Consider the following 24,461-nt stretch of genomic DNA (forward strand, 5'->3'; position numbering starts at 1 on the left):
TATTTATGTGGTAAGTCCAAACAAAGGATCTGGTTGAGTTTCAGCTGTGAGGCTTTCTGATTGGATACCCCCCCCACCACCCCCCACCCACTCAGAGACTCCACCTAAGACCTTATCTTGTCATACCTCTTAACACAAAGGAGCAAACAAAGGAGCATTTAGGTTAAAAAACAACCTTAAACAAATATGTACATATTCACTGTGATTCACCTGAAGGGTGTGTACTACTAATGTTAAGAATCTCACTGTAACAGGCAGTAAGCCTGTGGAAGCAAGATTCACAGCCAGTGAGGGATGGAGCACTAGCCACACAGCCAGTGAGGGATGGAGCACTAGCCACACAGCCAGTGAGGGATGGAGCACTAGCCACACAGCCAGTGAGGGATGGAGCACTAGCCACACAGCCAGTGAGGGATGGAGCACTAGCCACACAGTCAGTGAGGGATGGAGCACTAGCTACACAGCCAGTGAGGGATGGAGCACTAGCTACACAGCCAGTGAGGGATGGAGCACTAGCCACACAGCCAGTGAGGGATGGGGTAGAGCACTAGCTTTAAGCTACACACTTTTTAAAATGTTTGTTTGTTTGTTAGTTAGATTGTAGCTAAATTATGTGTGCTGAGGAGCATCTGTAATTGAACTACTCCATGCTGGAAACACAAGAGGATTCACTGGTATATCAGAAGCTAATTAAACCCAATCTCCCGTAATTCACTGTAAGAGACTCCTTACAGGAAAGCTGTTTATTTATCTCCTAATCACATATGCATCTTACATAGATAACAGCTTAAGTGATGCCTGTGTTTTGATGGTAAAAATGACACTGCTTCCAGAATATTCTAATTATACATTTATGTATTAACTGATTATCAGTCCACAGGGAGTACTGTTTTTTTCCCCACATCCCTGTCATTAAAATTGGGTAAGAAACACGCAATCCACAAAGACCACACTAACTTAGCCACAAAAGCATTAGAATCCGTGGTATCCTTCAGTGGTGTGCCTGTCCTCTGTGGGCCTGGGCACCGGCTGACCTTGCAAAACCAGCTTAGTCCACAATTTCTAGACAGGTGGCATCTTAGTGCATCTTAGTGCCTACCCTGAGCCCGAGTCATGCTGCATAACACACTGTCCCCTGTGTTCCTGACCCCCTATCTCTCATTGTCACTCCGGGGCGTCTTCTGCTCTGTTTTCCTGTGCAGTCCTGTCCCCTCCCCCCGGCCGTCTCTCGCAGGCAGCCCGTGTAATGAGCTGAGACGTGGTTGGCCATCTTCCAAAGGCGGCCTCCCGCGATTGGCTGGCACTCGGCCCGCCCACGCCCCGATTGGTCAGCGGCCCCACTGCTGCATATTTTACTCAGACACTAGCACATTCTGGGTTTGAAAAAGCGAAGCCGGTGATGCAAGGTTTGTGATCGTTTTTTTGCGCCCCCCCCTCCTCTCCTTTGACCCCCCGCTTCCTGCCTGCTGTGTATGTATATGTGTGCGTGTTTGTGCGTGAGTCTGTATGCGCGATCGCCGGAGCGCAGCTGGTCCGTGTGTGCAGTACTCACAGGGCAGGGAGGAGCCCGACTTGCCCCGCAGGGCAGGGAGGTGGGGTGGGGGGTGGAGAGGGCTTTGGGGTGGGGTGGGGTGGGGTGGGGTGGCGCTCACGTTGGGGTCGTCCGCCGGCGGGGAGCTGCGCAGACAGCGGCGGGGGGAGCCATCCAGTGCCGTACAGAAAGCTCCGAAGGAAGGTGTGGAGCACGGCTCCGCTGCTGCCGTCCGCTGTTCGGTGCGATCGGCGCGGGACCCCTTCGGAGCGGTCCGCGGGGGGTTTTAGGGGTGGTGGTGGGTGACCCTTCAGGGGGATGGTATTAGGTTTTTATTAGTGCTCTTTATGTCCCCAGAGAGCAGCCAAGGGAAAATAACGGGGTATATTTATGCAGCGTAGCATCTGACACCCCTGATCTCTTTGGTGTTTTTCTGCGTTTGAAGAGGCTTGCCCCCCACCAACGCTCCCCCGTCTTGAATCTGTTGTGTTTGGAAATAAGTTTCACGGCACAATTTAATAAATTCAACAGTTTGGTGTGATGGGAGTCCCCAAAGACATGCGCCAGCACGGGGCGCTGGTCTAGCCCGCTCTCTTGATTGTCTTCTGTAATTGTATAGGCGCAGTTTGCAGTGGATGGCTGCTATTTTTAAGCGGCCGGGTGTGCAGGGTACAGCCAAGCAGTGTGCACTTACTGTGTGGGTACAAGCCTGATCTCCAAGCAGCTTTGTGCCCTTCGCTGGGGGGGTGCCGCCGTCCCAGCTGACACTAAACGCTGCTATTGTTTTGGCTTAAAGACCGCGTGTCTCCACTTTCTCACGTTAGTGCTGCAGTATTCGCGATATGTTGTAAAACTTAAAAATAAATGCGTCCAACCGCAAGCATGAACTGTTTTTCCAGTATGTAACTGTGTGAATGCTGTGAGTAGGACGGGGTTGCAGGGAGGCCGAGCGCAGACGATTCAAAGGCGATGGCAGGTCTGATGTTCTGGCTGTACTTTATTTCTTTATGAGGCTGAAGATGCGATAAACATGCTTAACAAGGTTTAAAGCTTCCGTCTGTTCGTGAAGTGGGGAAGTAACATGTTGTACTTGTATGCTTATTTCTTTGTTGTTGTGCTTTTGAAAGTTATAATTATAACTAGTATATGGTCATGTTTAGTACTGAGCCGATCCTGGGAAGCTAGGAACAACATTATTATTAATATTAATAATAATACGTTTACCAACGATGCTGAATGTGTAGTAGATTGTTATAGCAAATATAACAACAATAATAAAAAAAAAATGCAAATTATTTAATGATAAGATAATAATAATGATAAGAGTTATTGACTATAATTATTTGCTTGGGCTGTAAATAACATCGCGCTGCCCATTTGAATGTCCGAGCAGGACTGCAGTGCTGCTGAAGGCAGCTGCCGCGCGTCACTGGGGAGGAATGAGACGCCAGTCAGTGGCACAGCCGCCGGCCTGACACTCTCTAGCGCTGGGGCTTGTGGTGACTCAGACTCGAATCTGTTACGGTCTCTCTGTCATATCACAGCTAGGTCTCTCTGCTGGAATGCCTTCTATCTCTCACTGTTCAGAAACGCAGAAAAGTGATCCGTAGTGGCTAAACCCACACTGTTATAACTTAACTCCCTGTATCCAGCGATTCTACTTGTAACCGTCTTGATTGCTCATCTTCGGGAAGAATCAATATGTCCAGACTTTGGGGGGTCTGAGTGGGATTCCTTTTATATTTGACAGCTAGGCACATAGATACAGTAAATAGGTAGAAAATAGATGTCATGTTTTGCGCTGGGAAATGTCTGTTATTACAGCTGATCCTGAATGTTGAATGTAAGGCCGGGTAAATGTGTTCAGCTAGTGCCTGTTTCGCTCTTGAGTGTGCAAATGATTACCCAGCCATACAGGGCTCCTGCATTTCTGGTTTGGTTGGTTTCTGCCACGGCTTCTTTGTGTGGCCAAAATATGGGAAATGGGAATAAATTTTGGTGGAGTTGATTACTTCTGATGACGAATGACAGACGCATCAACCCCCTTAATCAGTTGATCATGCTCTGGCCTATTAGAGTCCGTGATCTGAGTGTGGAGCCCTGTCGTTCACACCTCACCGTGTGCCGAGGGCTGTCAGGTGACCGGGGACCTCGTACCGAGCTCGTTGCCATGGAACCCGCAGTGGCCGCCCGTCCTCCCAGTGCCTGGCGTAACCGCGGTGAGGACCGGCAGCCCGACAAAAGAGGTGTCTCGCTCATGCCAGAAGAAATACACTTGCGGTCGGCAGGGCTTATACACATCAGGTTCACTGGAGCTGCAGACAGTGTCAGTGTCTCCTGTGTGCTGCGGAGAATGAGCTGACAATAGGGGCTGCAGTTGTGTGAGGCGTGAAACAAGGCTCTGCTTGTGTGGCCTGTCGACGGCCTTTGTCGTCCTCGCAGTGATAACCTGGCCTGGCAGTGATGGATGAGGCAAGCTTCAGACGGGGCCTTTAACCTTGAAGACAGACGTGCTGGTTAGCTCCGTGCCTTCGGGAATAGAAGACTCTTGTTTTTTTCTTAAATATCCCCTCTCAGTTTGCCTGTCATTTATAAGTAGTCACATGACCGTTTCTCAGAAAGAAATGAATATTATTTTATGTAAATCTTTAGTTAGATTTTTGCTGGCTTTACGCTTCTCGGATAGGGTGCATGTCAGACTTATGCCTGTCGGGCACTTTTGCCTCGTTTCCACCAACATGGAGCCGGTGCCTGTACTGGTGCCTGGCTGGTTCTCGCTTGGTGCCTTTTGAGAACCTGGCCAAGTTTCCACCGGTTTCAAAAAAGAACCGAACAAATGTCATGGAGGCGGAAGTGAGTGTAAAGTAAAGTTTAATCTGTATTTAGTTTTTTGGAAATGCGCGGAACTAGTTCTGGATTGGGGCAAAGTTCGGCACTGGAACCAGCACCGCGTTGGTGGAAACGAAGCATCTGTGACCCTGACTGGGGAAAGCGGCTGGAGGATCGATGTCTGGATGGAAGGGATTGCTCACCTGGTGGGGGAGATCTCTGCATGCCCTGAGAATGCCGGGCATCTACCGGGTGTACGAGTGCCCTGTGTCTGCCAGGAACAAAGGGGTGAATGCATGCCTAGATTGACCTCAGGATGAGTGGATGCTTAGTGGGGAGAAGCCCGGTGGGGAAGCTGTCATCGGTCGGCTTGAGGGGTTAGGCGGTGTAACGGCTATCCTCCCCCGGGTGTGGCCATTGGTAGGATATACCAACAAATATGAAATCTGCATAGATTGAAACTGGCGGGCCTCGGGGAAGGGGTGTGGGGGGCGGGTCTGGGGGCAAAGAGAGGGCAAATAAAGCAGCTTGAAAACCACAAACTGACAATCAGTCAGCAAACCTTGAAGTAAATGTACAGCTTCAGGTGGATGGTAGCTCTCTGTGACTCGCTATCAGATTCAGATTATCTGACAATGAATGTTCTCCCAAACATGGAGGCCATATAATGAAACGTAAGAGCTCTTACATGTGCGGCTCACCGTCAGCAATTATTCACGCTCCGATTCAGTAGAATGCCTATATTTCCCATCCGTCTTCCATAGCTGTTTACCCACTACTGGGTTGCAGGTGAGCCTTTGGCAGAGGATACCGGCCAATCACAAGGCATGTATTCATTCATTCACCCTGTTGCATGTTGCTGGACTGTGGGAGGGACTTGGTATAGAGGAACGTGGGGAGGACATGCAGACTTTCCACACCGAGGTGGGGGCAGCATCCGAGACCCATGGGCTGGGGGTGTGTGATCAGAAGGTTGTTTGTTGAAATCCCTACATCGGCCTGGGTGTGTTTACCATTGGGTCTTTAACTTGTAATTGTTGCCAGGAGTGTCTTTGCCCTGCTTTCTCAATCTGCTGCTTTAGATAAAAGCATTTGCTGTGTAAATGGGTACAAGTCCACGTTATGCCTGTATTACATTTTGATTTGTTTTAAAGTTCTAACTTTGAATAAAACTAAAGAAATTCAGCAGACCTCCTTTCTGCCCAGAGTGGAGGGTACGGTCTCTGAGCCGTCCTCTAGCTAGAGCTAAGCTCTCTCTATGCCTGCTCTTCCGCAGTTCAGAACACGCTGTCATTTTGATGTTGTTGTGCAATCGCCTAATGGCAAGATGTAATACATCTTACTCGTTGAACTTTAGAAAGCTATTATAACTCTGCCAGTATGTTACACTGACGAACACTGCTAAGTACAAGCATTAAGTTCAGTTCTTGAAGTGCTATTTGATGACATTTATGTTTTTCTTCCATATTTCCACAGTGACTAACTGTGTCTAGCAGTGATATCTGAGTCCTGTTAACACGATGTAGTATATGGCATCGCATGCCATGAGGAGGGACAACCATGTGTGGGTCCTGTAATCTGGGACCTCGAGGCTACTGCACTCAGAGGTGTGATTTTTGTGTACCCGGCTGGAAAGGTATTAAGAATTTCGATAGAAATTAATATAAATTTCGGACAGAAATGTAAAAATAATATGGAGGGAGTATGTGTAAGGATGTAGGCGTGGATTGTCTGCACCTGGGATGAGAATAACATGCATCAAAAGAGCTGACTTTGCAGTATCAAAGTGTGTGTGTGTGTGGGTAATGTATATATTACATGGGTAAACTGACAAAAAGAAAAACATCTTTTTGTCCCTACAAGGGGAAGTTGAAATTTATAAAAATCTGTGACTGTAATAAAACAAAATGCAGAAACTCTTGTATTTTGTTTGGTTACTTATTGTTGGGATTAGGCCTGTTTGGGCTTAAGGTCGTCGTTGTTGGCATTAGGGCTTTTCCCATAGAAATGAATGGAGAGTCCCCACAAAGATATGAATATAAATGTGTGGTGTGTTTGTGTGTGTGTGGCCTTCAAGGCAAAGGTCCCAGTGAGGAATGAGAATGAAGTGAGCCTTCACTGTAGGATGCAGTGAGCCTGTGGTCCAGCCCCCCATTTCATTTTTCATCTCCGCTCTCTTTTTCTTGCGCCTTTCAGTCTCGTGGCTTTCTAGTCATAGCAGGAACGCTGTCATTTACTGGCAGACTCGCTGTTCCCACCCACCTTCTCATCTCCGCGGGGGGTTAGACCCCATCTCCCACAGCAAACCGCTACACGGGGAATTTGCCTCTCCAGACATACGTGCACACGAGGAAGCGATCGGCGTTAAAAGCCACGTGAGCGGCCCCTGGAGAGCCTCCCGCTATGGCGTGCTTGTTATCAATAAAGCCGTCTGTTTGGCTCACTCTGAGAACCCCTCCACCACCAGAACCGGAAACCAACATGGTACTGACGTGGGGGGGCAGATGGATTAATTCCTATACTCCTGAACTCGTGTGGGGTTGGGGGGTAACAACTATGGAGGTTGACTAGTACAGAAGATATAACAGAGGCACAAGTTGATTGGCTAAGGGTCATGGGTGCGTGTTGATTGGCTGAGGGTCATAGGTGTGCGCTGATTGGCTGAGGGTCATGGGTGCGTGTTGATTGGCTGCAGGTTGTTTGATCCAGGCTGGTTTTTCCATCCACTGCATTGATTGCACAGCGGCCCTTAAAGGCAGACGCCAACATTGTCCATGTTTAAAGCTCTGTTAAAAACATCTTTATCCTGTGGCGTTTAGTTCAGTATAGGAGCTGTCTAGTGTCATGATGTTGTATGTTTTTGTCCTCTTTGCTTTTATGATTTGTTCAGCACTTTCTGTCAACCTTGGTTGTTTAAAATGTGCCATAGATATAGACTGAAATAAACTGAACTTGTGAGCGTTCTGAGTCCCTGTCACGTCAAGTGAGTAGGAAAAAAACTGCAGAATTGGGGAATCCTGCTAATTTAGCGCAGCAAAAGAATACCCCCCTTCCAGCTCGAATCTGGATGTGTCCGTGTGTATGCGGAATAACCAATCACGCGTGGTTAGCGTGCCCAGCTCCCTGCGGAAACACGGGCCCGCTCGGGTTATACACAAACACCCTGCAGAAGCCTTCTTTCTCCAGTAGGGGGTGCAAAGTGGGCATGGATCTCACGGGGTGGATGCATGGACGGGCAGCCCCTGTGAGACAGACGTCCGAAGGGGGAGGCGATCGCTCCGGCAAAGTGCTTTCCGGGTCGCCCATCTCAGCCTGTGGGTTTCTGCTTGCAGGCTCTTGGACGGCGGCGCCTCATTGTTCCCTGGCGGGCTTGTGGTACAGAGGTAACTCTGCAGGACAGGACTCTGTGCTCGTGTCCAAAAGGTTGCTGGTTCAGATCCCATGGTTGGGATTCCCCAATTCTGCAGTTTTTTTTCCTACTCATTTGACGTGACAGGGACTGATGGGACCCTGAATAGAGGCCTTTAACCCCAAAATCTCCTCTAGCGATGCTGGATAATTAGGCTAATTCTGTGCTCAGAGCCCTAGCTTTGCTCTCACCTGTGCAAGTGTGTCTCATAGGCGGGAGGGATATTCAAAAACGACATAATTCCTTTGTACTTATATCGCTATCATACAAATGGAAAATAAGCCATTATTATTATGATTATTCTCACTCAGATTATAACCTGTGACGATCGATTCCCGTGTGACAGTGAGCCTGTGTTTGTAGCACTGCGTGGGATGCAGATTTCTGTTTTGTTTGCTGGATTTCCACAATCCCCAGAATGGCTGACACCTTCATGTTACTCACTGTTGTCAGCATCTAAAGCATTAGTCGACATGGATTGGTCCAGAAAGATCAGGTGTGAGCCGGTGTGACCAGCCAATGATCAGACGGGGCCCTCGGCCCTATGTTTCATATCCGTGACAAACCAGTGACGCTTGTTAAGGTATTTAGATGGAATTTCTTTGCACACTAGCAGAAAAAAATGTGTTTTTAAAGAGCATAGTCAACAAAACTTCAAACCATATCTCAAAAATTGTGCACTAAGTTATAAATCTTAAGAAATAAATTAAACTGGCTTTCAGGAAGTGGAAAAGTTTGGCATGTTTGCTGGCTTCACAGTGGCACAATCTGCGGCGCTTTCTCACACTAATTGACTGAGTTGTAGTTCTTGTCGGCAAGTAATTCTTTACGTAACTATGAAACAAGTCACAACTATGTAGCCCGTTTTATTATGCAGGAGAAACATTGAGGCATTCGAATCCTTGTGGTCTGTGGTGGGAGCTGGGTGGGGGGTGGGGGTTCACTGCCACGTGAGGGACAAGGGCCTGGTGGGGTTGGCGGGTGTCTGATGTGTAGTTGAGGGTGGTGCAGATGGGGGGGCGGAGCCAGGGCGATGGCAAGCCATGCCGTGTTTTTATCTGTTGTTTACATTTAAGCTGGATGATGAAAAAGGGGATAACTTAAGTTAAATATTATTATGACAGAACCTCTGGGTTTTTTTTAAGTTTCTATAATTTGTGTGACAGATTTTTTTCCTGTTCTCTGAAAAAAGTACATTAGGGTAATTTGAGCACAGAAATAGAAAATGCTTCTGCCATGTTGAATGGTACTAATATATTATGGTTAGCGATTAGCAGTTATTTTTTCTTCCAACCGTCAGGGGCATCCTGGCCCAGCAGCACAGGGAGGGAGCGCAGGCCCAGCAGCACAGGGAGGGAGCGCAGGCCCAGCAGCACAGGGAGGGAGCGCAGGCCCAGCAGCACAGGGAGGGAGCGCAGGCCCAGCAGCACAGGGAGGGAGCGCAGGCCCAGCAGCACGGGGACAAATGTTCCCACAATGTGATAAAAATCTGTTTTTTTGATGCTGTGGAGATGATTTTTTTAGTCCCCGCAGGAGGAAACTTAATACTATAAGATCTGTGATTTCAATCATAGAACTGAAAATGCTAAAAGTCTTGTATTTTGTTTGGCTACTGGTTAGGGCTGGGTAGTGGTTAAGGTTGTAATTGTTGCGATTAGGGTTATGCCCATAGAAATGAATGGAGAGTCCCCACAAAGATATGAATACAAACGTGTGTGTTTGTGTGTGTCTTTACAGTATGTTTGTATGCCGTGTGTGTGTGTGTGTGTGTGTGTGTGTGTGTGTGTGTGTGTGTGTGTGTGTGTGTCAGTGCACGCATTTGCCTTCTGCAGATGCCTGCTGGGTTTTGGTTACACTGTTTGGTTTTGCTCTGAATCTGAGCGTTTGGTTGCAGCCCTCGGTGTTTCGGAACTTGCCTTCCATTTGTCTGGGGGGGCGGAGAGTCTGTTCCAGAACAGCGGGGGATTGTTGCGTCCTGCTCTGAGGTGCCGGCTCTGGCTTCTGCTGCTCCTGGTGGCTCCGCCTCCCGGCTGGTCATTCGGCGGGCAGCCCGCGCCGGGCGCTCGCTGTGCCGCTAGGAACGGGAGCACAGCCCTCTGATCCGCCGCCCCCCTTTCATCCCTCCGGCTCCCCCAGATGTTCTCTGTGGGCTCCTGTTTAGCTGTGAGGGGAATCCTTCCAGGGCGCCACGGGGGACGTCCTGGGGATTCCCCCCCGAAACAGGGGGGATGCAGAAGCTGGCTGGTAACGTAAATCGGGTCACAGAGAGACCCGTGGAAATGGAAGGCGATCAGGGCCCAGTTTGCAATACTTAGAGCACCAACCCCACGATGGAGGGCAATGCAGCTCAGATGGATACTGCTGCAGCAGGTATCCAGCCGCTTTTTTATGGGACTGTAGCACCTTTAGTGATGGGGCATTGCCATGGCAACTGGCACAGAGCTGGATCACGATGGCTGGATGTGGCACGCCTGTGTCGGTTGACTGCGGCTGGATCGTCGCACTGTGACGGTCCTGCTGTTACGAGGAGCTCCCCTAGGGGGCGTCCACCGCCCAGGTGGCCCAGTAGATGTCCCGGTATGGGGCTGTCCTCCTCTGCACATGACCCAGGCCTGTGTTTCGTTGCTAAGCACCGATGCCATCCCTCTATCTGGTAAATGGGGAAGTCCCATTCCCTGCTGTGGAGGAACAGGGGAAATCCCACCCAGTGACATACTAGATATCACCAGGAAGGCGGACACGCTGGTGAGCCTGGGCTGGGAACGTTACCACAGGACCCTAGGACTGGGGAGAGGGCCCCCCGGCGGCCACAAGAGACGCAGCTCTTCTGGAGCAGGTGCTGCGTCGCAGGCAGGCCTTATGGTTGGCATAGCAACACCCGCTACTCAGCATCGAGATCGGAGGCGTCCGATCTGGACGGAGCCCGGCGCTTCGGAGCGGCGGGGGTCTCCACCCCTGTCGCCATGGCGCCACCCACCCAGACCCGGGGGACATCAGCCCTGGTCTGCCAGCTGATGTCGCTGCACTGCCTCTCCAAGCTAACTTGCGAAAAACGCTTTATGTTTAGGTTGTATCAGACACACATGCAGCGTGTCGGCCGATATGGGCTTCCACTGGAATCCGTAAGACGCGCTACCCTGGCCCCTAATTTGTAGGGCTTTTTTAATATTGCTGTTTATGCCGAACCACAAATGTATTATCATGGAGGGACAGAGATGTACAGGGTTCAGTGAGGCTCAGTGACATTATAAAGGTGGTTTACTGGGCAGGCTCACTCCCACAAGGGGGACGGAATTGTTTTCTGATGCGTCTCCGCACGGCGCCAGTGGAGGCTTGTCCCAGTGAACACAGCCGCGTTTGCAGTTTGCTCCGTTTCGCTACGGCACAGTGATTTCCACTGTGGCTCGGGATCATGTCTTGGTCACACTGCCCTTGCTGGACATGGCCTTCCCAGCATGCCCTTGCTGGTTTGGGATCCCAGCAAGCCGTGAGGGGTGGGGGTGGAGTTACGGACCTCCTCTCCAGGAAGCGCTCGCTTCCTTCCAGGGTAAACACTGCCTCGGACGGCTGGAGCACTCCGACGGATCCGGGCCCGGTGGCCTAGCGTTCAGCCAGAACAAACAGTCCGAAATCCGGATCCATTTGCAAGAAACGCGGTTACCAGTCACCTTTTTAATCATACGGTAAGAAAGGGCCTCCTTTCCTCCGGAAGCTGGCCGGTTCGCCGTGCTCTATCCGAATGTGGACGTTGGCAGACCATCCAGTCGCGAGTGGCAGAGTGGATCTGGGCGAGTAGTAAAGTCTCATAGTCGTGTATTCATAGGGCTTTCATGCTCATTATGGAAATCAGAGTCTTCATTCCATCTATCAGTTTGTAATGAGAATAACTGAATTGTCTTATCATGAGAAGGTAACTATAAGAAGGTATCTTGTGCCACAGATTTTCCGGGCGAAATGGCAGTGCTGAAGATCAGCTACTTGTATTATTAATGCATACAAGTACAATATTCCTGTGATGTATATCTGTGTCAAACTAGCAAGAGAAAGCAAGTGTCCGACATTCAGAGACGTTTCCATTTAAGAAGCTCTTTTGTGTCTGTGTCGTACCAGTTAATTTTAGCTCATTTCGCACTGAAAAGAACAGCAGACCTCTGGCTCTCTGAGCCGTCGACGGCCCGCGTCCCTTTCTTGCTGTTTTCCCTCCCGGTTTTAATCGCCGCGCCGCTAAGCGTCTCTGTTTCCTCTCTGTTAGGGATCCAGACTGGAAAGGGGTAACTTTACCGCTGCCGTATGTGGAAATGCCCAAGTGTCAGCGCTTGATTGTTCGAATGCATGTGTTTTCATTGCTGAATTTATCAAAATGATTGAATATTTTTGCAGCCGGTATATTTATGGGACCCCGGGCAGCTCGTACCCTCGCCGCTCGGCCCGTCGCCCTCGGGTCCGATCCACGAGGGGGATTCATTTCACGGTGGTGCAGCTGGAAAACAGAGGTCAGGCTGGATGGGGGGGTTGGGATTCGGGGAACGTTCCTGGGTTAATTTCATTCACTTCTGCAATGAATAGAGTTTTTGTGCTGGGGGGGTGGGGTGGGGGTGCATTGAATAGAGCGGCTCGCCGTCTGTGTGGATCAGCTGTTCCAGCGGACGCTCAAGATTGGACGCAGAATATTGACATGACTGAGTGCCGCCCTGGAAATGCTGGGAGGTGGGTGGTAATGCATCAGGAAGCAGAGGCCCAGGACCCCCAGGGGTGGGGGGGGTGGTTGGGGGTAGGAAAGGTACACAATTAATTTAAATAGGAAATTCTCCCCAGCGTTTACCTGTCCATCTCTCTCTGATGGCTGTCAGTGATGACGGGTCAAGCTCTGAATTGAAACTCCGCGACGCCATTGGCCCGGACAGATCATGTGCCAGGTGTTTGTCCCGGGAGGTATAAGCCTGGCGATCCTCCCCCCAAAGACGTGTGAATCTCACCTCCTGCCAACATCGCTTTCCATCTTCTTGCCACCTGCAGTACTGGGTTCGGCACTGGACGGGATTCTCACTGGTCATCAGCAGATGCTCACTGCACAAAGTCAAAGGCAGTGACCCCGTTCAGGAGGCCTTCTATTAAATCTGTCTCATTAGCAAAGGTTTATCATCGTTATTTATAAACATGGAGGGGCTGGAATCAGTGTGAGTCATAAATTCTCTGAATAACAGTCGCATAGACTTTTTAACAGGGGCGTCTTATGCGCTGGGTCATTCTGTGGCACGGAGCTGTTAGGGTCGATTGCCAGATGAGAAATTCTGCAGCGGTCTGCCGTGGGGTCAGAACCAAAGCTATTGTTGTGTTGTATATTGAATTCCATCCATCCATCCACCCATCTTTAGCCACTTATCCTAATCAGGTGTGGGGGCCTGGAGTCCATCTCAGTGAACATTTGGTACAAGGCTGGGTTACACCCTGGATGTGATGCCACCATGGCCTTTTATAAGACGCATACATGTCTTTAATAAGATTTATATCTCTGGGATAACAGTGATATCCACTGTCATTAGAATCATTTCATTCATGCCCTCGCATCTGTCTTGCACGTACTGCTTTTGCAGTTGCCTGTCTATAACTAATGTTCTGACATGTCGGATGCCTTTGGGCTGAGGAGCAGCTCGCGCTGGGAGGGTTTGGGCAGGAGAACCGGCCATCAGGACCGTGCAAAGAATGTGAGGCTGCTGGACACGCAGAACCACAGCAGCTGTGTGTGTGCCAGGTACACCCTTCCTGCCAGAACCAGGAAATGACCCGTACTACCCAACATGACGGACACTTAACTGCCCAAACAGAGGAGAGAAAACCCCCCCGCTATTTAAACACACTGCACATGTTCTGAGTCACCTCAGACTTCAGGCCAGACCCCCCCCCCCCCCCCCCCGAGTCCACAGACCCCAGCTCCTTCCAGGGTGGCTTCAGCATATCCGGGGTCTTCCCCAGGGTCTCCCCCACTTGGGGCCACACCAGGCAGCGTCCTTATCAGATGCCCAGACCACCTCCACCACTCTGTTTTCAGCTCAGACAGAGGTAACCTCAACTTATTAAAATAATAAGGAAACCTGTAGCATATTTCCGAAGGTTGGTAACACTTTCTATGAATGCCATGTCTATAAGAATCTATGAACACATTCATTACACTTTATAATGCATTCATAAAGCATTATAAACATGGATATAAAATTTTATGAAAAGGCATAACACATTATAACTGTTTATTATGCATTATGAATGCTTCATCAAGCTTTCATCTATAATGCACTATAGATATACCTACATACTGCAGTACAAATCATCCTTAATTCTTATACTGACCATTGTAATGCATTATGAAGGTATCTATAGTGCATTATAGATGAGAGCTCCACTGGAGTTTATGAAGTATTATAATCAACACTATAATGCATTATGACTGTCAATAGAAGACGCTGTAATGCTTTATTAATTCTTATACTGCCTACTTGTATCTCTCCTGTGCTTTTAATGCATTATAGATTACAGTTTCAAGTAAAGTGTTACCAGAAAAGTTATAGTCTGTAGTAATCAATGTTTATCTTTAGTAACAGACCATCTATGCTCCCAGAAGCAGTAAGCTGAGACAGGATGGCTGTCCATCACTGGGAACAGTCAGTGGGAGAAAGTGTGCACAAGAGCACAGGAAGTGCTAGCAAGAGCTATTAGGGCCGGTACTGGCCACTGAGCCACCTTGAAGCCTAACAAATAAATGAAATATCATGAATATGCATTCAAACCAAAGACTGGTTCCCAATAAATGCAGCTGGAACTTTAAAAAGTTTCTAAAACTTTGCTGAAGAGCAAGCCCAAATCATCAGCAAAAACTCGCAAGTCTGGCGATAATAGCTGTTCTGACTGTGCGTATGCTTGGGTTTTTAAACAGGCGAACCAAGGACATCTATGGTCCTGGCTGACACAGTTTTGCAGACAGCTTGACTGTGCCTCCAGCATTTTTGGGCAGTTTTCAGCTAATATAGGTCAATTAAATTAAAGTCGGCATGCTTTATCCTCTACAGCAGTGTTTCCCAACCCGGTCCTCCTGGACCCACAGTCGGTCCACGTTTTTGCTCCCTCCGACCTCCCTGCCAGACAGACCACATTTTTTCCCCTCATAAAGCATTATAAACACGGCTATAAATATTTATAAAAAAACATAGCACATTACAGCCATGTTTATTATGCATTATGAATGCTTTATGAAGCTCTTCTATAATGAGACCGGGAGTTGGGAGGGAACAAGAACGTGGTTCGCCGCGGACCGGATTGCTCTGCAGGGAGGCTGTTCCTAGTCGTGCCGAAGTAGCTGTGTTACGAAGACCAAACATAGCTTCATGTTTCGTGGTTATAGTGTCTTACGTGTCACGACACTTAGTCAGACATGCGGTCACCTGCTGACACCAACAACGTCTGTCACACACACACATGCTAATTTAAATCAATGCGGTGTTACTGGGCTATACATAGCTGGAGCGCCTGTTCTGGGTGAGCGGAGTTCAGCGTCACAGGAGTGGCGTCATTTCCTCACCTGGTCTTTAGCCTTTCGTGCGATGGCCCGGCTGAGCCTTACTGGGAGACTCCGTGCCCTAACTGGGAGACACTCCACAGTTGTGCCCTGCAGTCAAGCCCTGGGAGAGCTCTCTGTGTCCGGTTTGCTCTTCAGAGCTTGTGGCTCCCAGCCGATTGATAGTAAAGGGCTCACATACGGGACGAGAAGATCTGTGGTCAACCAGCGTTTTGGTCTCGTCTCGAAAACAAGACAGAAGCTATGTTTGAATGCCATTTGACGGCTGCCGGACAACCCGTCTTTGACTCGGTTCTGTTGAGGCCCAGTGATTAAAAAATAAATACATTTTATAGCCTGAGGATTCAAGAATAAACATCTTCCTATTTGGTCTTCAAATAAGATACATTTATCTGAGCCTTTTAATTGTAATATAAACAGACTAATAGCCTTATGCTTGCAGAATGAGTGTTATTTCGTAGTCATTTTAAGTCAAATTCCAAAACTAAACATTGCGCAGTGTCACAAATCGGGTTAAATAAAGGAGACTAATGAATTATTGCTCAGAGGTCTACCGGCCTCTACGGAATCAGGCCAGAGTTAATGATTCCTGTGCTCAAACACGCCTGTGTGACAGAGATAACACTGAGCAGCTCTGTGGGCCGTGCACCTGTAGTCTCTGAAGAAAGGGCATCCCTGACAACTGGGGGAGCTTAAAATAGGCCGTCCCAGCCGGGGATGGTGGGGGGGGGGGGGGCCTGCGGCCCGCCAGATAATTGCTCTGGCTATGAGAGTGTGCCAATGCCTGGTGTAACCTAGACTGTCCAGCACCTGTGCGTCCTCCCGAGTGTGACGCAGCCATACACCCCAACTCATTTTGGGTGTCTTTTGTGCGGGGTGATGGAAGGAATGAGAGCGCCGTATCTGGCAACCTGCAGCGATGCTGTGATTAACACGTGTTAATGTCCCTCTGAGCTCGACCTTCATCACCACAGCTACCTTTGTCTTCTCTATTCTGTGGTGTTGGGGCCGCCCCGACATGTCACAGTGTGGCTCTGCTCTGGATTCATTTAAAGGGACAGTGATGTGTTTTCATATGCATACAGTAAGACTGCATTGTGTGTCCTGGCTGGGCGCCCCCCCCCCCTCTCCTGCTCGGCGCCTCCTGAGATATGGACTCAGGGGTGGATAAGTTACAGCTGGATGGATCATTTTTATGAAAGGAACGTAATTAATATTTTTCACCTATTAAAGGTCTTTAGTCTTCAGTGTAATCTTCCTTAGGAAATCTTAATGAGGCATATTTACATAATTTTATTTGAATGTTATTGCATTTTATCATTAGATGTCAAATTGTTCTTTTTGTCTTTGTGAGCAGCTCACCTGTTTGTGATCCGTTTAAGCACGGGGGGGTTGGGGGGGGGGGGGGTTCGTATCTCTTTAGCTGAGCTTGCCAGCCATCCTGTCTCTCTTTTGGTTTTTTATTTTTGGGTTTTGATGAAATCAAAGAGCATCCTGCTCAGTTTGTTCCGGCCTGTTCCAAGTCTTCAAGGTTTTCATTCCTTATGAAGTTAATTTCCATGGAACATCAAGAGAGGTAAACAGACGGTACAACATCCAGTCCGGAAGCAAACTGGAAACGTGTTAATGATTTTCTGAACTTAGTGCTTGGCTTTATGAAAACTCTAGGTTCTAGGGACAATATTCATGGTATTTACAGTATCAGCAGTATCTACATCTACAGTATTTACGGTATTCACAGTCACATGTTTAATGGATCCTTTATTTTATCATGAGCTCCTCATTAGGCTCTGTAACTCCTGGCCATCTGGCACATAATGCCTTATTGATCAGTTCAGTCCTCTTCTGACACACTTTACTGTGCCTGTGGGTTTCAATCAAAAACAATTGTGACTGTTGAGAACTCAGATCTCTTGCTCCTAGAGCGCTCAGATATAACGATAATAGTGTGGTATACCCGATCTTTTACTTACCTCCTTTAGTTCACTTCCAGTTATTTTTTTCTTTAAACTGATTTATTGCATTGCTCCATAGCATTTCACAGATACAGAACGTTCCCCCTCTACTGTGCTTAGGTTTGCATGAATTTTTACGAGATCACATTAAAACTATTTCCTCAGACACAGTGATTTGCTGTGGCGGGAATTTGAGACATTTTAGGCAACGGTGATATGGTACCACTGAAGACTGTCCTGTCAAAACAGGCAGATGAAAAATTAAAGAAATTTCCAAACAAATTTCTGCTCTGGTATTTTAATATCAAGGTTGAGCTGCTCTGGAATTTAGCGTGGCAGAGCCAGGTATGAGACAGTGAGGTTTGTTGCTTAATCTGATTGAGCTGGCATTTAATCAAATCAAACCACTGGATTGTACCACTGGGTAGTTAAGAAGGTCAGTTTGCAGAGGTGGACATTTCAGATCCAGAAAGTAAAAATCCAAACCAGGATTTTATTTCAACCAACCAGTTAAGTATAAAGAGTAGCAGTCATATAGTACTCAACTGGTTGTTTGAAATAAAATCCTGGTTTGGATTTTTACTTTCTGGACCAGAAATGTCCACCTCTGCAGACTGACCTTCTTAACTACCCAGTGGTACAATTTACTTTCTGGACCTGAAATGTACGCCTCTATCAGTCTATGGAGTCGTGTCATACCCTAAGCAGGTGGTTTGGCCTGAGTGTCTTCAGTATATAGGTAACTACATTTGTCAGAAACCTTCAGGGAAGTTTATACACTTCAGGGAAGTTTATACGTTTTTATGTGTCTCAAATACTTTTGGATCAGATCAAGGGGGATGTGGACAGGGTTCCAATCTGATACTCAGGTCACATGGCCAGGGTGTGTGGAATATGGGAGGAGAGCCACAGAAGGCGGGGAGCACTCCAGTATGGGAGTAGGAAGACACCAGGAGGAATTAGGCTACCTCCCTACAAAGCCACCAAGCTGCTTATTTAATTAACGAACATTTACTGCTGAAATTATATGACCAAGGATGAGCACATGTTATCTGGCTGCGTCACTTCTGTGCTCCATGGCAATATTAATTGTCCATCTCAGAGATAGATATCAGCACAGCTACGTTTGTCCTGCTGCTGGTTTCTCGATTTGTGCATCTCACTGCCAGGAGTGGCCGTCGTTGCTGGGACAGCCGCACTTGTCCGTTTTCCCTGGCTGAAGCCGTTCTGCTTTCCTCCTGTCCTTTTCTGAGCTCTCGAGCGGCTAGAGGGGCCGTCCGCCTTTCCTCGCAGAGAGCCGGGGGTTTGAGTGCGGAGGGGAACTTGCTGATTGCAAAGCCGTTTCTTCAAGCAGACTCCTGGAAAAGTACAAACAACCTCACTCTTGTCCTTGATTGCTATTGAAATGACATATATGTGCATATTTAAATGCCCAAAGTGCCTTTATATTTGTGCCGCTGGCTTGTCAGCTTGTCATTTTACAAGAGCGCATTTGCATTAAAATACAGGTTATGGGAATACTGGGAACGACGATATTCTTGTAATGCGCTATCAGTAAAATTCTTGGTTAACACAATGTGTGTTTTTGCGAGTCTTCCCTCCGAGCCTGTCATCATTAACATCTTCAGAAAGACTCGTCAAAACCTCATGGCTTCAGGACCTGAGGTGAATGTACAGTGCTTACATCAGACGCGGTTGCCTAGGTGAATGTGATGTAATCACAGTTTGGTCCCAGGCAGTGCGATTAGTAGAATACCAAAGATGACTGATGTGCTATAATGAGGCAAATCACAAAGGGCTTTGTTACGTGATTGATATGAAACCGTGATTTTTTTTTTCCTAGCAGCTGATGCCTGTCAAACTATGGTCACATATTATTAGCAACGGACATTGATGATTTACTTGGAAATGAGTCATCACCCGACTTCTTGAAGTTGACAGGCTTTTATAGAAACTCTTCTCAGTGTAGCCTATGGCTTGGATCTTAGTATTTCGCTAATGAGTCTGAGGTAGGTGTGGTTGAGGCAGGTTTGCTAGCTGATAGGTCAGGAAGACCACATTCGCAGCCAATCAGTAAGAGTTCAGATCTATTATGCTGTATGTGGTCTTCATTTACACATCAGAAAGCGTTTTTCCTTGGCTGGGCCGCGGATAAGGTCTTTGTTCCCGTTGTGTTGCCCTGGATACCCTTCGCTTTGTTTGGCCTCAGTGAAGCACCTTCAAGCAGGCGGCCCTGACTCAGTCCGATAAAGAAAATGCAAAACCAGGCTACGGCCAGGTCCGTCCCGCCCTTGGGTTGCGACACTGCATGGATGGTGCCGTCAACCATCTTTCTGAAATCTGATGAAGGGCACAGAATGAGTTCCGTTCCTTTATTTTTATTCATGGTCGATGAGGAAAGGCATGTATGTATTTACATATTATTACTTTTTGATGTAAACTTTGCAGCTAAGCAGCCCCATAATGCCCTGCTCTGCACAGTCATTTCCAGCTGTACCTTCCACGGATTCCCAGCTAATCTGTGTGATGCACCAAAATCACCGCGTCGCTCGCTAAAGCAATTTTGTGCAATTTCGTGTTTGCCGATGTTGCCTATCCTCCGCAATCGTTTGACATTTACGTGCTGGAGCTGAATATTGGACAGTTAGAAATGGCACTCCAGACTCTTTTGCTTGAAAGCTTGAAATCTGCCAGAAGGGAAAGATTTCAGAAGGAGCAGCGTGCCAGTGCTGAGAGGGACATTTGACGGGTGTCAGTGATTAAAAAGCAAACCTCACACGCAGGAGTGCAAGCGTCACATTAGACCGTTAGATTAGGGTTAGATCCAAGGCTAAGAATGGAATAATGCTGGAATTGTGTGGGAGTTAAATGGAAAAGTGAGAGAGCAGCCTAATTTTCAGATCATATATTAATATTTTACCAAATCGCCGTGGTGATTAGTCCCACCTCCCAAGTAGTGAGACAGCCAATCACATCAAAGTGTAGCTGCTTGTCAGTCAAGGTTATTAACGAATGGTGACATGAAGCAGCTGGCTGGTTGTCCTTGTTGCAGCTCCACGGAGACACTTAGTGTATAAATATTTAATTCCAAGCACAGTGATGTGCTTCCTTGGTGAGAGGGATGAAAACGAGCAGTAAGTCTCCATCCATGCTGTAGTCAGGCTGACTCAGAGCCTGTCTCAGGGATCACAGGGCACCCAGCAAAGGTATCCCCTAGATGGGGAGCCAGCCAATCACAGGGCACCCAGCAAAGGTATCCCCTGGATGGGGAGCTAGCCAATCACAGGGCACCCAGCAAAGGTATCCCCTGGATGGGGAGCCAGCCAATCACAGGGCACCCAGCAAAGGTATCCCCTGGATGGGGAGCCAGCCAATCACAGGGCACACAGCAAAGGTATCCCCTGGATGGGGAGCCAGCCAGTCACAGGGCACCCAGCAAAGGTATCCCCTGGATGGGGAGCCAGCCAGTCACAGGGCACCCAGCAAAGGTATCCCCTGGATGGGGAGCTAGCCAATCACAGGGCACCCAGCAAAGGTATCCCCTGGATGGGGAGCCAGCCAATCACAGGGCACATACACCCACTATGGGTAACTTAGATATGTCAGGTAGCCTAGCTGTACATTTTTGAACTGCTGAAGAAATTTAATCTTGGGTGACTATTCAGGAGGTGGGATTCGAGCCCCAAAGGTGTGAGGTGACAGTGCCCCTCCCCCCCGAGGCACGTGCTGGTCTCCTGGTGCAGCTTTCCGGTCACAGAAGGCTGAATCTTGTTTTTCTGCAGACGCTCTGCTCTTGCCCTAGTTTTATGGTGTTTGAGTTTGCCATGCAGTCAACAATACCTAGCAGATGTTACCCAACCCCTCCTGTGAGGCCTGAGGATTCGAAAATCACTGTGGTAGTGATGTGAATCTGACATTGAGCTTGACGTATTCTCCTTTGTGATGTTGCATTATGGGTACCTTCCGCTCTGAGCAAGACAAAGTCCCTCGGGGATACTGCAAATTTCTTAACTATATATATAAATAATGGCCGCATCATTCATCATTCATAAGCGTCTCAGGGAAGCTAGATTCCTCCTGGGACTGTAGCCAGGAACCCCGTAGCCACAAAGGGGATTCCTACCCCCTCACTCCATGTCTGTATTCCCCTGCCATCCTTGCACCTTCATCACGCAGCGGAGTTGCGATGTAGCTGCTGTTGACTCATGCATTTCTGCGAGCGTCATCCCGGAGCCTTGCTTGTGTTATTTTTTTTTACCTTAAGCCTTCTCTCTCCACTGAGGGTTGTCACAGCAAAGCTCGAGGACAGGAGGCGCGTGCCGGAGCGGCAGCGGGGACGGCTCAGCATCCTGCACTCCGCTCAGGAGCAGTTTGTTCGTTTTGGGGTGTGCAGGATCTGCCTTACAGGGGGGAGATGGACTCGGCTGCCGGAGACACAGTCAACGTCTCTGCGTTTCGTGTCACTGCCAGTTATTTGTGCTGCAGTAAGTGAATCGGCTGAGATGCTGTTTTAACAACGGCCCGTATTTGCGCGCTCATGCTGATGCATAACACGCCCTGAATATGCATCAGCCAGCATCCACTGACAACAGTCAGAGGAGCATGTGGCTGGTTTAGGCAAGCGTATAAATGGCCAAGAGCTTCTACTCTGGAAGGCTAGCAGTACGATACAGTGCAAACACAACCTCTGAACTTCAGATTTTGCTGAACTTCAACCATTTCACTGCATTCTCAATAGCGCTGTCTATATTTGTTTTCCCTGCTGTCTGTGGCCTCAAAAGCATTGAACGACCGTAATTGATTTGTAGGAAGGTAGATCATTCCCTGATTGGTGTAAAGTTTGCCCTCCAGAGTTTAAGTTAATGTCAGTCAGGTCCTGTTAGGTGACGAGCAATTAAGCTCTTTGCAGAATGTTGAAGAGACTGCTGAATGAAGTACAATGGGAGTGCATAATTTCACATCAATTTCTTTTCCGAATTGATATTCTCAAGCAATTTACTGCAGTCGCATTGCTTTGATATTTTAAATACATGCACATCTTATCATCCGCAAAGTTGGTATCAATTTGCAGATGGTTCTGCGTTTGCAAATTCCACATTCACGTATGAGCTGGATTTATGAAAATTGCGATCTTGTGGGAGTGATTTGTCGCAATAAATTAGCAACTTTGATTTGCATTTACAAACTGCATTTATACAGGCTGTGGTTTGCGGCAGTAATTGCACCTAGACGTCCCCCCCCCCCTTCCACTTCCACTTCATAGCACCACTTGCACATGCCATCCATGGAGAGACATTGCATTTCAGGTGATCTGGAGCTAGTATGGCACATATTTCCACCAGTATACTTTAAGCACATTTTCTGGAACATGCTAAAGGTGCCTTTTCTTCCAACTCAAGTATTTTTTTCACTTCATATCTAAGTTCTTTAGGGTTACTGGAGGTGTCTGCCTGCATCTATCTCCCAGCCAGAATCACCGCCGGTCTTGCATCTCTGTAAGATTGCTGCAATGAAATATATGAACAGTAACTTCTGGAAAACCTATTTCCTTCTATTAGGTGAGTCTTGCAAGCTGTTGTCAGTTTATCGCCACGATGTTCTGCTGGTGGGTGGGGGGGGGGGGGGGGGGACAAGTTGACAGAGGATCCGGCTTTGGTAAGAGCAGGTGAAAAACTAATTTTCACTCGGCTGGGGAAGCAGGTGAAGACCATCCATTTCCGAGCCTCGCTTTGCAGAGTCGAGCCGCAAATGAGAAATGATGGGGGGGGGGGGGGTCCATGGTTTAAATTATTGATTTGGTAGAGTTGAGCAGTGGCTCTCGTGTGATACGGCTCTGACCACCATTCATCATGCTGTCGGATCTGGAGCGAAAAGACCTGCCTGCCGCGTCTCCAGACCCAGGAATGCTGACCTGAAACTGCTGGGGGGCTCAACGCTGGCGGGCTGCGGGTTGCAGGCTGGCCTGGATCTTACTTTACTGCCCAGCAGGCTGCTGGGACCCTGGATAGTGAATCTAATGAAAATCTCACGGGGCAGAGTCTGGCACAGCCGGTACGGATGTGTGACTAACAGTGTCACCTTGACCACGGTGGCAGAATCAGCCGTTCTGTGCATCAGCAGGATACTGCTTCTGTAAAAAGATATTTTTTATAGTGTGGTTGGGGCAGAAGGATGTGCTGGGTGAGTTAAATAAATTCATTTATTAAAAATGTGTGCCCTGTCCCGGGCGTATTCCAGCCACGTCCCCTGCGATGCACTGGAATCCCGTCCCGGGTGTATCCCAGCCGTGTGCACCGCGACGCACTGGAATCCACTCCCGGGTGTATACCAGCCGTGTGCCCCGCGACGCACTGGAATCCACTCCCGGGTGTATACCAGCCGTGTGCCCCGCGACACACTGGAATCCCGTCCCGGGTGTATCCCAGCTGTGTGTCCCGTGACTCACTGGAATCCCGTCCCGGGTGTATCCCAGCCGTGTACCCTGCGACGCACTGGAATCCCGACCCGGTTGTTTCCCCAGCCGTGTGCCCCGCGACGCACTGGAATCCCGTCCCGGGTGTATCCCAGCTGTGTGTCCCGTGACGCACTGGAATCCCGTCCCGGGTGTATCCCAGCCGTGTACCCTGCGACGCACTGGAATCCCGTCCCGGTTGTTTCCCCAGCCGTGTGCCCCGCGACGCACTGGAATCCCGTCCCGGGTGTATCCCAGCTGTGTGTCCCGTGACGCACTGGAATCCCGTCCTGGGTGTATCCCAGCCGTGTACCCTGTGATGCTTCGGATAAAATCCAGCCACACCCACCACCCTGTTCGAATACTTGGATGGATGGGTTAATAACATATTATGTGTTGAGGAGGTGATGTGTGATTACACCATGTTCTCAGGAAATCAAATATGCACTGCAGAATTGTCTGAGAAAAGGGCGTTCTTGGTTAACACCCTCCCAACAGCACTAAAATTCTTACTCAGGGATTTTCTAACTCTGACATGCAGCCATACATACATTTATTCTGTGACCACACACAAGGTGCTAATGGAGGTATATTTGAAAACTCAGTCCGTGCAGACAAACACACCAGCAAAAGGACGTCTGCCCTTTCAGATCCCTCAGTGGCACCAGAACACGGAAAACCTTCAACACTCAAGATGGAAAATGGTTTGTTTGCAGTGG

The 24,461-nt window shown here is 48.5% G+C and overlaps 1 protein-coding gene across 3 annotated transcripts in view; it reads left to right on the forward strand.

Annotated features, from left to right (window-relative positions):
* Nucleotides 1–1,333: 1,333 nt before the first annotated feature.
* The window catches only part of LOC111837709 (C-terminal-binding protein 1), a 77,151-nt gene continuing 54,023 nt past the window's right edge, over nucleotides 1,334–24,461 (forward strand). The window contains exon 1 of one of the 3 annotated variants that reach the window (XM_023799998.2): nucleotides 1,334–1,406. In XM_023799998.2, coding sequence (XP_023655766.1) covers nucleotides 1,400–1,406 — 7 coding nt within the window. In that variant the 5' untranslated portion in view covers nucleotides 1,334–1,399. Of the gene's footprint in view, nucleotides 1,407–2,425; nucleotides 2,508–11,312; nucleotides 11,453–24,461 lie in introns of those variants that run through there. The other 2 variants (XM_023799999.2, XM_023800001.2) reach the window with 2 other exon arrangements.

Source organism: Paramormyrops kingsleyae, chromosome 12 (genome assembly GCF_048594095.1).
Source record: "Paramormyrops kingsleyae isolate MSU_618 chromosome 12, PKINGS_0.4, whole genome shotgun sequence".
In the NCBI taxonomy this organism is placed as follows: domain Eukaryota; kingdom Metazoa; phylum Chordata; class Actinopteri; order Osteoglossiformes; family Mormyridae; genus Paramormyrops; species Paramormyrops kingsleyae.